Genomic DNA, 13,459 nt, shown 5'->3' on the forward strand with positions numbered 1-13,459 from the left:
ATTAAAAAGAACATTTACTCAATGATCGCTGTGCAAATAATTGCCATAACAGAAGTTCATTCCATCACTTTAGTTGTAAAATATACATATTGTGACTAGCAGGTTTAGTTTAATTAGGTTCAGTTTTTCAACAGTATCTACTCCTCGAAACTACAATAAAAAATGAATCATGGCATAGTTTATTACTATTATTTGCATATATTTGAATTTAAGTAATCTGCAATTGAATTTAAGTTGTTGTTGTTTTTTATTTACATGTAGGCCTATTTATTCAAATTCCTTATAATCAACATCAATGTTAGTTGTGAAAACAATTAAATAGAATCCATTAAAAATTATGAACATGGTTCAGATATGGCTGTGGAACAAACAAGATTCAGTTAGTTAAAACATAAGATTGGTTTACATAATCAGTTGGATCTATCGATAATAAACATAAACCTAGTTATTGTGTATTTAAAACATATTTAGTTTATTACCGGTAGTTCTATTACATAGCTAACTTTTGTTTCATTCTTGTATTACTGACAACTATGCATCACAATCAATTGTTTTTGTTGAAGGATTAGTTCGCCAATAATTCTGTCATCATTCACTCGTCACCTCATTTCGTTCCAAACCCGTAAGACTTTCGTTCATTCACTTTTAGATGAAATCTGAGAGCTTTCTGTATACCTCCATTGACAGCCTACACAACAACCAAAAAGTTCATAAAGAGATTGTAAATTGAGCGGTTTAGTCCAAATTTTCTGAAAAGACAGATAGAATTTTAGGCTTTTATTCACACACATGGAAGCTCAATCATGTTCGCTTGACTCGTAAGAACCAATGAGGTTCATTCTCTTATGTCACGCAGCACGTTTGAGCTTCCACAATAACTAATGAAGTTTGTTCTCTGCAGCCAGCAGTTTCTTGTTTATGTTATGATCAATGTTTAAATTAAATTAAATCTGCTCATATAAAGTAGTCTCTTTAGAAAATGTGGACTAAACAGCTCAATTCATATGAATTAGTTTCACAATCTCTTTATGAACTTTTTGAAGCGCAGCCCTATTCGCACGGGGAGGACCTCGTGTGAATGTGAAATTACCCAGCCACATCTGAATTTCGTGTGTCGCATTCGCACCGTAAAGCTGAAGTCGGCAAGTCTGGCAGATTGAGTGGATTTAGGCAAAATTTTGAATGTTTACAACTCTTATCGCCCTCCCCCACTATCAACTAATACCCTCCCACCGTGACCGAGTTCATGCTCGTTAGTGCGTGTGCACCAGATTTTCAGTGAACGCGCCCGTCTCATCAGCATCCATCAACACCATGGAGTATTTGGAGGTATGCTGTCCTGGCTAATATACCAATAGATTGCAATTGCTAACGTCATTTATACTCTAAATGAGCTTACTTGATTTTCCGCCATCACTCTTCGTTACTGCGCGAACTTCCGCGAACTTCAGGCGTGTGCATGTGATTGTAACGTGCGTGAGGGGTGGCGTGTGCCCGATCTGTGATTGACAGTCAGATCTCACACCCCCCTGCGCTGATTGGACCCGATGATCCTGGAGCTGTGGGTTTTTGCAAAACAAATAATACGCTCCAGGTGGAGTTAGAAGCTCGGTTTTTTTTTCTAAAACCACTTTATTTATGTTGTTCTGTCGGATTATTGTGTCGATTTCACTGAATATGATAAAAAAAATGTTGCCGACGGCTAACATTGCCTGTGATTTTACTCGATGTCAATTGCTTGGAAATGTCTTGTCGTTATAGGTCTAGCTGTATGATATATCATAAACAGAAAAATATTCCTTACCGCATGCTGCTATAGGCCTAGGCCTACATGTCATTCATCTCCAATCATTTTTGTTTTTGCTCTTCTGATGGTTTTCAGCTTTCTCTTTCTGCAAATTGTAGTTGTATGGTGCGATATGCCAGCACCCACAATACTATCAAAACGTACTCGGTTACTAACGTAACCTCGGTTCTCTCTAGAGAGGGAACGAGTACTGCGTAATAGCTTACGCTAGGGGAAAACCTCTTTTCCACGAGATATTGAAGCCAAAAATTATCCTTAATTTTTTATTAATGTAAAACGCTTTGCAGCAGCAAGCAGACACAGGCGATACAGCTCGCGCGCAGCCTATCGAGAGACTCTGCGTGACGTAATGACCAATGGGGGCAACTCGCGCCCATATCGTCACGTCCCGCCAGAAAGGGCGTGGTCTCACTCTATAAATATGTTCGTTAGGCTGGTACAAGCTGGTTTTCATCGCCGAAGCGAACCAGAGCGTATTCCAAGCACGGCAAGATACGCAGTACTCGTTCCCTCTCTAGACAGAACCGAGGTTACGTTAGTAACCGAGTACGTTCTCTTACGAGAGTATCTCTCGTACTGCGTAATAGCTTACGCTAGGGGAACACAATGCAACACGCCGTGCGTACAGGGATCCAACACCAAAGTCCCAGGGGCCGAAGCCCAGGGCTCATATAGTGCATTATCACCATAAACTCACATAGAGTGGAGGAAGAGAGGCTGGAAGCGTCGTTCCTTATAAAATAGCACCCAGCGGGGCTATCATATGACAATAAAACGCGCAGCCAGGGTGAAAGCTTTCAGCCTGATCTGGGTGGCCATACGTGTGTCAACACTCATGGGGCTGCAGTAAACTCAGCATCTGGGCCGCACAGCGGGGCAGATAGCACTGAATTTTTTTGACCGCCAAAAGCTTAGCTTGTAAGGCGGGTACCTCCAGGTTATAGTATTTCATAAATGTAGACGGCGAGGCCCAGCCCGCGGCCGTACAGATATCTTGCAGGGAAACCCCGCTAGACCATGCCCACGAAGAGGCCACGCCTCTCGTGGAGTGCGCTCTGACACCCAAGGGGCACTGCAGGCCCTTTGCAGTGTAAGCGAGTTCAATGGCATCCACTATCCATCTGGATAGGCTCTGTTTTGAGGCGGCAAGTCCCTTGGAGCACCCGCCAAACAAAACGAAAAGCTGCTCAGTCTGTCTGAAAACAGACGAGCGCGACACATAAGCTCTTAATGCCCTGACGGGGCAAAGGAGACTCGCGACCTCCTCCTCATTGAGAACCGGAAGGGCGGACAGGGAAATGACCTGGGCCCTAAACGGTGTATTGAGGGATTTCGGCACATACCCGTGCTTAGGTTTGAGAATGACCTTCGAGTCATTAGGCCCAAACTCCATACATGACGCGCTTACTGAAAGCGCCTGCAAGTCCCCTATGCGCTTCACTGAAGCGAGAGCCATGAGAAACACTGTTTTGAACGACAGGTGTTTCATGTCCACCAGCTGGATTGGCTCGAACGGGGCGCCTTTCATGGCCTCCAGGACCGTGGAAAGGCCCCACGTCGGGACTGAAGGGGGCCTGGGAGGGTTTAGCCTCCGAGCTCCCCTAAGGAAACGCACGAGTAAGTCGTTCTTCCCCAGCGACTGGCCAGACACCGGTTTTGCAAACGTTGCTATGGCCGCCACATATACTTTGAGCGTGGATGGGGTCCTGCCCTTATCCAGTAGCTCTTGAAGGAAGGAAAGCACTTCCGAAACCCCGCATTCCACAGGTGAAAAACTCTGGGCTTGACACCATGCAGAGAAAACAGACCATTTCGAGGAGTAGAGCCGCCTGGTAGACGGAGCTCTAGCCTGCGCGATCGTGTTTAACACTCCTTCTGGGAGGCTAGCGGGTACCCGTTGATGGCCCATGCGTGCAGGGACCACAGCTCCGGGCGAGGGTGCCAAATCGAGCCCTCCGCCTGAGAGAGGAGGTCTCTCCTCAATGGTACAGGCCATGGGGCAGTGCTGGTCAGCTGCATCAGGGCAGGGAACCACGTCTGGTTTGTCCAGAGCGAAGCTACGAGCAGCACTGGGCATCCGTTTTCCCTGATTCGTTCCAACACCTGAGGCAGGAGCGAGACAGGAGGAAAAGCATATAGGGGGCAGCGGGGCCAAACATGAGCCAGCACGTCCTTGCTTTTCGAGAAAAACTTCGGGCAATGAGCGTTTTCGTGGGACGCGAATAGGTCCACCTGTGCTCTGCCGAATGTTTTCCACAGCAGCTGGACCGTCTGCGGGTGCAGCGACCACTCCCCTGCTGGAACATTGTTCCTGGACAGTCTGTCTGGTCCCACATTCAGGTGACCAGGCACGTGCGCTGCTCTCAGTGAGAGCAGGTTGTGCTGAGCCCAGACCAGGAGGCGTTCCGTCAGCCTGTGAAGGTTTCGTGACCTGACGCCGCCCTGGCGATTTATGTATGCCACCACTGACATGTTGTCCGACCGGACCAAGACGTGGTGGCCTGTTACCTGGGGACAAAAACGCCGTAGCGCTTTGTCGACTGCTATCATCTCCAAGCAGTTTATGTGAAGGAGCTTTTCCCGTTCTGACCACAGGCCAGCTAGCGGTCTGCCCTCGAGCAGCGCTCCCCACCCCGAGGTGGAGGCGTCCGTAGACACCACCTTCACACTCGAAGCGGTCCCCAGACTCACACCTGACTGATACCAGTCGGTTATTTTCCAAGGTTCCAGAGCTGAAACACACTGTAGGTCGACCCTGAGGCGAAACAGACCCGCTGTCCATGCCCTGGGTGGAACCCGCGCTTTCAGCCACATCTGCAGTGGGCGCATGCGAAGCAAGCCCAACTGGAGTACAGAGGCCGCTGAGGCCATCAGCCCCAGCATTTTCTGAAACCTTTTGAGCGGAACTATCGAGCCGTGGCGGAAGGATTTGGCGACGCGCTGAATATTTAGTCCGCGCTCTGGTGACAGGCGTGCCGTCATGGATAGCGAGTCTAACACTGTTCCCAGAAAGGACATTTTCTGACTGGGAGACAGTGAGCTCTTCGCCCAATTGACTGTGAGGCCCAGCTCCTCGAGGTGCTCGAGTAATGCGGCCCTGTGTTCTATGAACAGCCATGCAGTTACATAATTTTAAATTATATTTATATTAAAACTATACCTAAATATTTGAATGCATCAAATATTCTAGCAAAATGTATAATGTATTATATTTATAACGGATTTAACACTTCAAAACAGTAATTGCGTTAGCATAAGTTCCAGAAGCCATTCCTGTTGTCTGTAACTACGACGTGTGCAGTTGTTGCTGTACGTTTATCATGTACAGTCGTGCTCAGAATTAATGGTAGGCCTACTCCTGGTAAATATGATCAAAACTGGCTGTAAAAAATAAATCTGCATCGTTTATCCCTTTGATCTTTCATTAAAAAAATTGCCAAAAATCTATTGAAAGTGGGGGGAAATCACATTATGAAATATATTTTTCTCCAAAACACGTTGGCCACAATTATTGGCACCCTTTTATTAAATACTTTTTGCAATCTCCTTTTGACAAGATAACAGCTCTGAGTTCTCTCCTATAATGCCTGATGATGATTTTGGAGAACACCTGAGATCAGAGACCATTCCTCCATACAGAATCTCTCCAGATCCTTCAGATTCCCAGATCCATGTGGGTGCTTCTTCTCTTCAGTTCACTCCACTCATCAGGTCAGTGAACTGGGACGGTCATGGCAGAAGCTTCATTTTGTGCTCTGTAACAAATTTTTGTGTTGATTTTGATGTTTGGTTTGGATCGTTGTTCTGATGGAAGATCCAACCACCAACCACCATTATAAGATTTCTAGCAGAGGCAGTCAGGTTTTGATTTTTTATCTGTTGATATTTGATAGAATCCAGGATACCGTGTATCTGAACAAGAAGTAAGTCCAGGACCTTTAGCAGAAAAATATGCCCACACAGCATTAAAGATCCAACGGTTTATTAAATTGTACACATGGGGTACTTTTTATCCGTGTGTGCACCAAACCCATCTATCTAGCGTGTTTGCTGCCAAAAAGCTCTTTTTTTAGTTTCATCTGACCACAGAACCCTGTGCCGTTTGAAGTTCCAGTCGTGTCTGACAACTGAATTTGCTGGAGTTTGTTCTTGGATGAGCGAGGAGGATTTTTCTTGTAACCCTCCCAAACAAAATGTGATGTAGGGGTAGTTTGATTTTTTTTTTATAGGCTTTCTGACCCCAAGAATCAACTAATCTCTGCAATTCTCCATCTATAATCCTTGAGTCTTTGGCCACACAAATTTTCATCCTCACCATGCATTAAGGCAATATAGACACACGTCCTCTTCCTGGCAGATTCGTAACATCTTGGTCAAAATGGGGATTTTCAACTCTTTAGCTATTTTCTTACAGCCACTTTCTATTTTGTGATGCTCAACAATCTTTTGACACACATCAGAGCTATATTCTTTGGTTTTACTCATTGTGATGGATGATTAAGGGAATTTGGCCTTTGTGTTTCCTCATATTTAAACTCCTGTGAAACAAGTCATGGCTGGACAATTTCACGCTCCTAGTCACCCTGGTGTGATAAAAAAGGTAAACATTAATGGGAATATACTTCAGAGATATTTTACTCTTAAAATATACTAGGGGTACTGATAATTGTGGCCAACGTGTTTTGGAGAAAAAGAATTCTCTTACTTCAATTTAAGGTGAGATTTTTGGCAATTTTTTGAATGAAAGATCAAAATAATAAACAATGCAATTTATTATTTACAGCCAGTTTTGATCATATTTACCAGGGGTACCATTAATTCTGAACACAACTGTACGATCAAACCCTACAAATGATCAAACAGCCAGAAACACTGATTGGAATGTTGATAAAGAAACAAATAAGAAAAGGTATGATGCATTTAGCTTCAAAATAAAATGCAAGCTCAGCCAGGGCAAGACCCATGCATTACATTAAAAGTTCTCACTTGTCATTTTAACAGTTCTATTGAAAAAATAAAGACAATAAACAAGTAAGACAACTTAGCATGTTAAAAATGGGAAATACCTTTATTTCAGACCATTAAAATAAATACTATACAGAATCCAATGTAGAAAACACTTAATACATGGCTTCTGTCTCAAAAAGGTTAATAATTGTCACATTTGTAATAAATTTGTTTAAAAAAATAGCCCTAACCACCCCAAATGTAAACCCCACATCCAAACCCACCCAACAAAAGACAGGCATTTTTTTTAACAATACGAAGACATAATGATCTCTATATACTCTACTACTGCAGTTTGGTCCTTTACATATTTAGACCTCTCCAACACAGTTTGGTGAGGTAGGTTATGGGAGCAAAACTCCTCAATAGGACTTTGATGCAGAGAAAAATCTGAGGCAATACAATGGTGGGTTATCCAGTCATATCAACCATTCCAAATTCATTTCTAATGCATTCAGCCATTCATCCCGCCAGAGTAAAGCCTATTTACAAAAACCGAAAAAGCTACAGCCACGCACACAGGACAACACAAAAGATGTAACAGAAGAATTGGACCATTTGAGAATTACTTGACCACATTTTTCAATTCTAGAATCAGATTTGTTCCCACAAACCAACTTCCTTTTGAACTGAAGCATCTTTTTTTAAATCAAGCGGATCTTAACCTACTCAGATGCTTCTGTAAAAGGAAAATGGCAGTGACTTCCAATTTGGAATAAAAGTCCAAGTCCTCCATATAAAACACATGAATCATTATATAGTTTACATCCTTTGCCCTGTGCTAGAAAAAAAAAAATCTTCCAATGTAAAGTCACATCTCAAATATGGTTAAACCAACACTATCAAGAAAAGCAGGGCATGTCTCCAATCCATTATGCCAGTCAGTGCATTAACATTTACACCACATGCAAATAAGCCCTGCAACACCTCCTTGATCACTAGATGGCACCATTTTAAAAGGGCAAGATTAAATGAGCCTTATGAATCTTGTATTCATTTTGAGTATTCTCAAGAGTGGCCAACCTACTGGATTTATGAAAAATCACACCATCAGAACCAACAGTACTTGATTTGTGAGGGATTTGCATGAAAAGAGATATGGGTTGGAATGAGACTAAAGAGGAAAAAAAAAAAAAAAAAAAAAGTAGGGAAGGAGGAAAGATTGGGGCAGGGGTCTCAGATCAGATCAGCAACGTTCATGGGCATTTCCTCTACAGTAGTATTGTAGAAGGTTTCAATGTCTCGCAGCGTACGCTTGTCATCTTCGGTGATCATATTGATAGCAACTCCCTTTCTGCCAAAGCGTCCACCACGTCCGATTCTACACAAATAAAGCACTGTTAGTACACAGGGACAAATGCACGAATCAGACAACTACTATCACAGAAAAAGCTTTTAGACTCACCTGTGAATGTAGTTCTCCCTGTTGGTTGGAAGGTCATAGTTGATAACCAGTGAAACCTGCTGCACATCAATGCCTCTTGCCTGAAAGTAAACGAGTACTGTGAGGAATGGTAACGGATTGAAAAACAAAAAGCAGTCAACTAGCAAACCCAAGTTAATTACAAGCAACAGTGCATTTGAAAATTGTAAATGTTAACTGCTTTATAGTCGTGTTGAGGGACTTGGCAACCCAGGCACTGTGGAGAGCAGTTAGAATAATCTCCCAAAGAACTTTATTCCCATCACAGCACAGCATGCTGGTGGAAGAGGGATCCTTGGTGTGACATCTCAGAACTGTGGGTAAAGAGGAAGATGAAAGGTTGCTTACCAGCAGGTCGGTAGTAATGAGGACTCGACTGGAGCCAGAACGGAACTCTTTCATGATGACGTCTCTCTCCTTCTGCTCCATGTCACCGTGCTATGAAGTCATAGTGCAAAAAGTTAAAACCACAAAGGCATTTTGGAAAACTATATAAACACACCACAACCCGTTACGGCCACTCACCAGCGCAGAAACCGTAAAGTCCCTCGCATGCATTTTCTCGGTCAGCCAGTCCACCTTCCGGCGAGTGTTGATGAAGATTACAGCCTGAGTGATGGTCAGGGTTTCATAAAGATCACACAATGTGTCCAACTTCCACTCCTGAAAGACAGAAAAAAGCTTAGCAAATGGAGATAGACAAAACCCTTCTCTTCCAATAGGTGGTGCTGTTTTCAGACTTAAGTCAAGATCATGTTCCCAGAGTCCTACAAGCTCAAAATGCACTGGCAAGCAAAACGCTTACCAGACATTGAGCACTGCAGATAGTCTGGGATCAGTTGACACGCATGGGGATCATCACAAAACAGCATTACAACTTCAGTCACAAACAACTGTAAACTAGAACTGCAAATGAACATCTTTGAAGATTTTAGGGAAGAGAAAGGAATTTATTACTCACTCACCTCCTTCTCAACATTGATGTAGAACTGCCGGATTCCCTCAAGGGTCAGCTCTTCTTTCTTAACTAGGATACGAATAGGATCTCTCATGAACTTTGTGGTCACCTCCAGCACCTCCTGAGGCATGGTGGCAGACAAAAGAATCACCTGGGAAAAAGAAAAACCATGCATAAGCTTACAAAACGAGTCAACACCTTTTCATGTTATAAGCATCTTCAGGTTAACAAATGTACAGTCATCGTGGTCAAATCTACAGCAATCTTCTAAACTGATCATGGTGTGGAGGAAGAGTTGACTGGTTTTACAAACATGGCTTAGATTAAGACAGGATTAGGTTTTAGTTCAATTAGGCCATTTAAGTATTTTATAAACATACCTTATAAAAACATTACTGGTGTGCATCTTGAGACAAAATGGCATTGACATTAAGATGTCAGTGAAAGTGGCTTTCAGTTAAAACAACTCAAACATGCATTTTAGTCTGGGAGTAGGGTTAACCCTTGTCTGAGAAACCAGGGGTTAATTCTCAACCAGCTTTCATCTATTTTGAAGTTAAAACAAAGTGCACAGCAATTAAAAACTAATTTAAGGTACGAAGTGTCAGCTGCTTAATAGTCATGAAGAGGGACCCCAAGAGCCCAATCATAGTGGAGAGCAGAAACATTTCTCTACCAAAGATCATGATTCCCAATACAGCATAGGAAGCTGGTAGGAGAGGGAACTTTGGTGTGGACACCAAGAAAATTGTTAACTGAAAAGTACTACCTTACCTGAGTATCTGTGGCCAACTTCTGAAAGATCTCATAGATTTGGTCCTTGAAGCCTCTGCTCAACATTTCATCTGCCTCATCCAGCGCAAACATCTTTATATATTTAGGAGCTGAAATAGGAAAATAAGTGTAATTTCGAAGACATTAGGTATGCAGAATACTAACCCGTGAACCATTGCAATAAACAGAACATGTAGTTGAGAAAACAATGAATGCTAGGGCAGGTCCTAAACAAGACAGTCTGCTAAAACAAGTACCCATAATCGGTACTTACAGAGATATCTGCGGTTAAGCATGTCAAACACACGGCCAGGGGTCCCAACCACTATGTGGGGCACATCAGCCTGAAGCTTCTGAACGTCATTACGGACATTGGTGCCACCGATGCAGGCATGGCAAGATGCCCCCATGTAGTCTCCAAGAGCCAGGACCACCTTCTGAATCTAAAGACAACAAAGTCAGTTTAGCAATAATAAAAACTATCTAAAGAAAAAACTCATCTGTGCTCATGATTCACTCTACAAGAAACAAAATGGATGGTAAATCATGTTATAAAATAATTATGCATATCTGTGCCCATAGCATGAAACAGTCTTAGTCTCACTGTGTTGAGCTGACTGGGATGAATACGGACTTAATTTCCTCTTCCCCTAACAGATATCGGACTTAGCGTCACTGACAGACACAGCCTTGCCCAGTTGATAGGGGACATGCTTAAACTTTCCACACTTTTTCATTTGGAGACACAGAAGACAGACAGAACCTGAATGAGTAATGCTTTTCACCTGTTGGGCCAGCTCTCTGGTAGGAGCCAGCACCATTGCTTGTGTAGCCTTCAGCTCCACATCAACCTGCTGCAGAATGGAAATGGCAAACGTGGCCGTCTTTCCTGTGCCAGACTGAGCCTGTGCAATGACATCATACCCTACAGACAGAAAACTGCAGAATATTAACCAATGGCCATTCAACCACATGGAGTTTCAAACTGACTAATGTTTAAAGTACTAAGGAAAGCACTTGTGCCCATACCATGAAACAGCCTATGTCTCACTGTTTTGAGTTGACTGGGATGAATATAGGCTTTATTTCATCTGCCCTTACCAGATATAGGTCAGTGTCACTGACAGACACAGCCTTGCCCAATTAATAAGGGTATGAATAAACTGAATTTATAATCCAATAATATAAAATGACTAAGCATAAATACAGAAATAAAATTCTACATACCCTTGATACAAGGGAGGATTGCCCTCTGCTGAATGGCAGAAGGTTTCTCAAAACCATAAGCATAGATTCCTCTGAGAAGAGCCTCACGCAGATTCATATCATCAAAACTATCGACAATCTCCTTCCAGTTGCTCTGAAAAAACAAACAAAAAAAGTAAAAAACACGTATACTGATGCGCATATATACATACAATAATGTATATCAATATAATTATAGAAACAAATTAAATGGCTCTTAGACACCAACCTCAATGATACCATCTGGCTCCATCCCCTCAGGGCCATTGTCTCTGGGTCTGAAATGAGAAGCTGTAATTAGTACAGCTTTGATGTAAAACTCATTTCACATTTTCCAGTGTTGAGATGTGAAAAGTCGGCTAAAGGACTAAACATAGCAATTAATTGGATTTTATCCAATAATTCAGTCACTCGGTCCCCCTTATAGTGTTGGGGTTTATCTACACACAAACATCTCATACATGTATTCATATATTGTTAAATGTTTAATTAGTTCAAGTAAAAACGAAAACTTACTCAGACTCATGATGACTTGAGGGGGAAAAGAAAAGAAAAAGTTAGTCAGAATGACAGCCTCAGTCACTATTCGCTTGCATTGGATCATTCTCCATAAAACGAAAGTGAACGGTTTACCAGTGCTGTCAGTCTGCCTAATATCTCCTTTAGCATTCCACGGAAAAGTCACGGTTTTGAATTTCGATTATTTATAAAAAACAGCGATATTTTACAGTTAAGACACTGACATCGTAAATTAAGAAAATGACCAAGAGGCAGCCATTTTCAGTCAGCGCCATTAACAACGTGGCTCCACGAATTCGTCGGAAACAAATCGATCATTACATTTACAACGTTCTCTCGTATAAAAGCGGTTTAAAATAATACCGTGCGTCAACTCTGTATTATAACCAATCCGTGTAGACAATTGATTTAATTATAGACCCAAAGTAATCAAGTAAGTTAATCGATTCACCGACGACAAAGTTACACTTTTTCTTTTAAAAATTTAAAAGAATAACCGGCATCTTCATCAATTATATACATTTTAATAAGAGAGGCCTATGTGAGGATAGGCCTTGGGCCTGCATCGCAAGAACACTCCATTGTCTAGCCCAGGAAAGGCACATGGCCTACATATTTTCTCCTTTGTAGGCCTACATCTGCGAACAAAACATATATTTTCTATTAAATGACACCTGATACGGAGATATCTGGATAAGTACATTAAAATGAACATTAAAAATGTAGATAATCGGTTTAAAACGATGATAAGGGAGTGACCATGTGCCGCATGGACGCGCCGGCCACACGAGGAACTGAACAAGCGCGTGAGACACGTTGCGTCACAAAAACCGGCATTCTAACGGAACGTCGAATAGACGTTACAAAAATCATTTGAAAAAGACTTTCCAATAAACATTACGAGTATAATCTAAAGTAAACCGCATGGTAGTTACGCTACCTGGTGAAAAAAACCTTTTCTGGGTATTTTTTTTACGAGGCGGGAACAGGGAGAGGACGAACGTGCCAAATCGGCAGATAATGCTAAGTTAGCTTTTAAAACACTGATGAAAGACAAATATTCTATATTTTCCACAAAACCATGTGAAATCAATAATACTGACTAAACATTTCCCGTAAAACGATCAGCACTTACATAAATACATAAATTCTTCGAGCACGTTTTCTTACCTATCTTCATGTTCAGACGACATTATTACAAAGGACTGTAGACTGGCGGAAACGCGCAAATACTTAAACCGTGACTACGACCAAAGTCCGTTGATTGGACAACTTCTCGTTCAATCAGATTATAGACCGCCCATCGTGTCTTCCAATTGGTCAAGAAACGATTGGTATCACCCTATTATAAGCGCCTGTTTAAAGACGTCACGAAGCGAAAAAAAGAGAACAAAATCCTAGCTGGAAGTTGAAAAAAAAATGCTATGTGAACCACATTTTTTTTTCTTTTCTTTAAGAAATGTGATGTTTGGTTTTCTAGCATCTACATTTTTTAAATGATAAATGCCTAATTTTATATTAGTAAAATAAAATTCATAAATATACAAAGTTTTGCTCACTACCAGAAATAATGGTAGTCAGAAGTAACGCTTCCCTTATTACCCAAGAGCTGTTTTCCAGTACATAAATGTTGCAAGCGAGTCATCTATTATTCACAGCTAATGTAAATAGTGGGTAATTTAATGTGTGATATAAATATGCTTTGAGGAAAAAAAAAACAGCTTAT

General features: G+C 41.9%; 1 protein-coding gene and 1 non-coding gene across 3 annotated transcripts; both read right to left on the bottom strand.

Annotated features, from left to right (window-relative positions):
- Positions 1–6,848: 6,848 nt before the first annotated feature.
- On the bottom strand, positions 6,849–12,994 carry eif4a1a (eukaryotic translation initiation factor 4A1A). 2 transcript variants are annotated; one of them, XM_056268539.1, is made up of 12 exons: positions 12,904–12,994; positions 11,731–11,745; positions 11,444–11,492; positions 11,197–11,329; positions 10,755–10,894; positions 10,244–10,412; positions 9,970–10,079; positions 9,203–9,346; positions 8,763–8,900; positions 8,586–8,675; positions 8,220–8,299; positions 6,849–8,135 (listed from the first exon to the last, which is right to left on the bottom strand). In XM_056268539.1, exons 1-12 carry the CDS (start codon positions 12,924–12,926, stop codon positions 7,991–7,993), a joined length of 1,236 nt encoding a protein of 411 aa, XP_056124514.1. In that variant the 5' UTR covers positions 12,927–12,994; the 3' UTR covers positions 6,849–7,990. The 2 variants fall into 2 exon arrangements, with proteins under 2 accessions (XP_056124514.1, XP_056124515.1); XM_056268540.1 differs by lacking the exon at positions 11,731–11,745 and having other exon boundaries at positions 12,904–12,989.
- LOC130102755 (small nucleolar RNA SNORD10) lies at positions 8,968–9,104 on the bottom strand. Its single transcript, XR_008809284.1, has one exon. It is a non-coding gene; the product is annotated as a small nucleolar RNA SNORD10 (small nucleolar RNA).
- Positions 12,995–13,459: the final 465 nt, after the last annotated feature.

Source organism: Rhinichthys klamathensis, unplaced genomic scaffold (assembly GCF_029890125.1).
Source record: "Rhinichthys klamathensis goyatoka isolate OS25496 unplaced genomic scaffold, OSU_Roscu_1.1 h1tg000275l_1, whole genome shotgun sequence".
Taxonomy (NCBI): domain Eukaryota; kingdom Metazoa; phylum Chordata; class Actinopteri; order Cypriniformes; family Leuciscidae; genus Rhinichthys; species Rhinichthys klamathensis.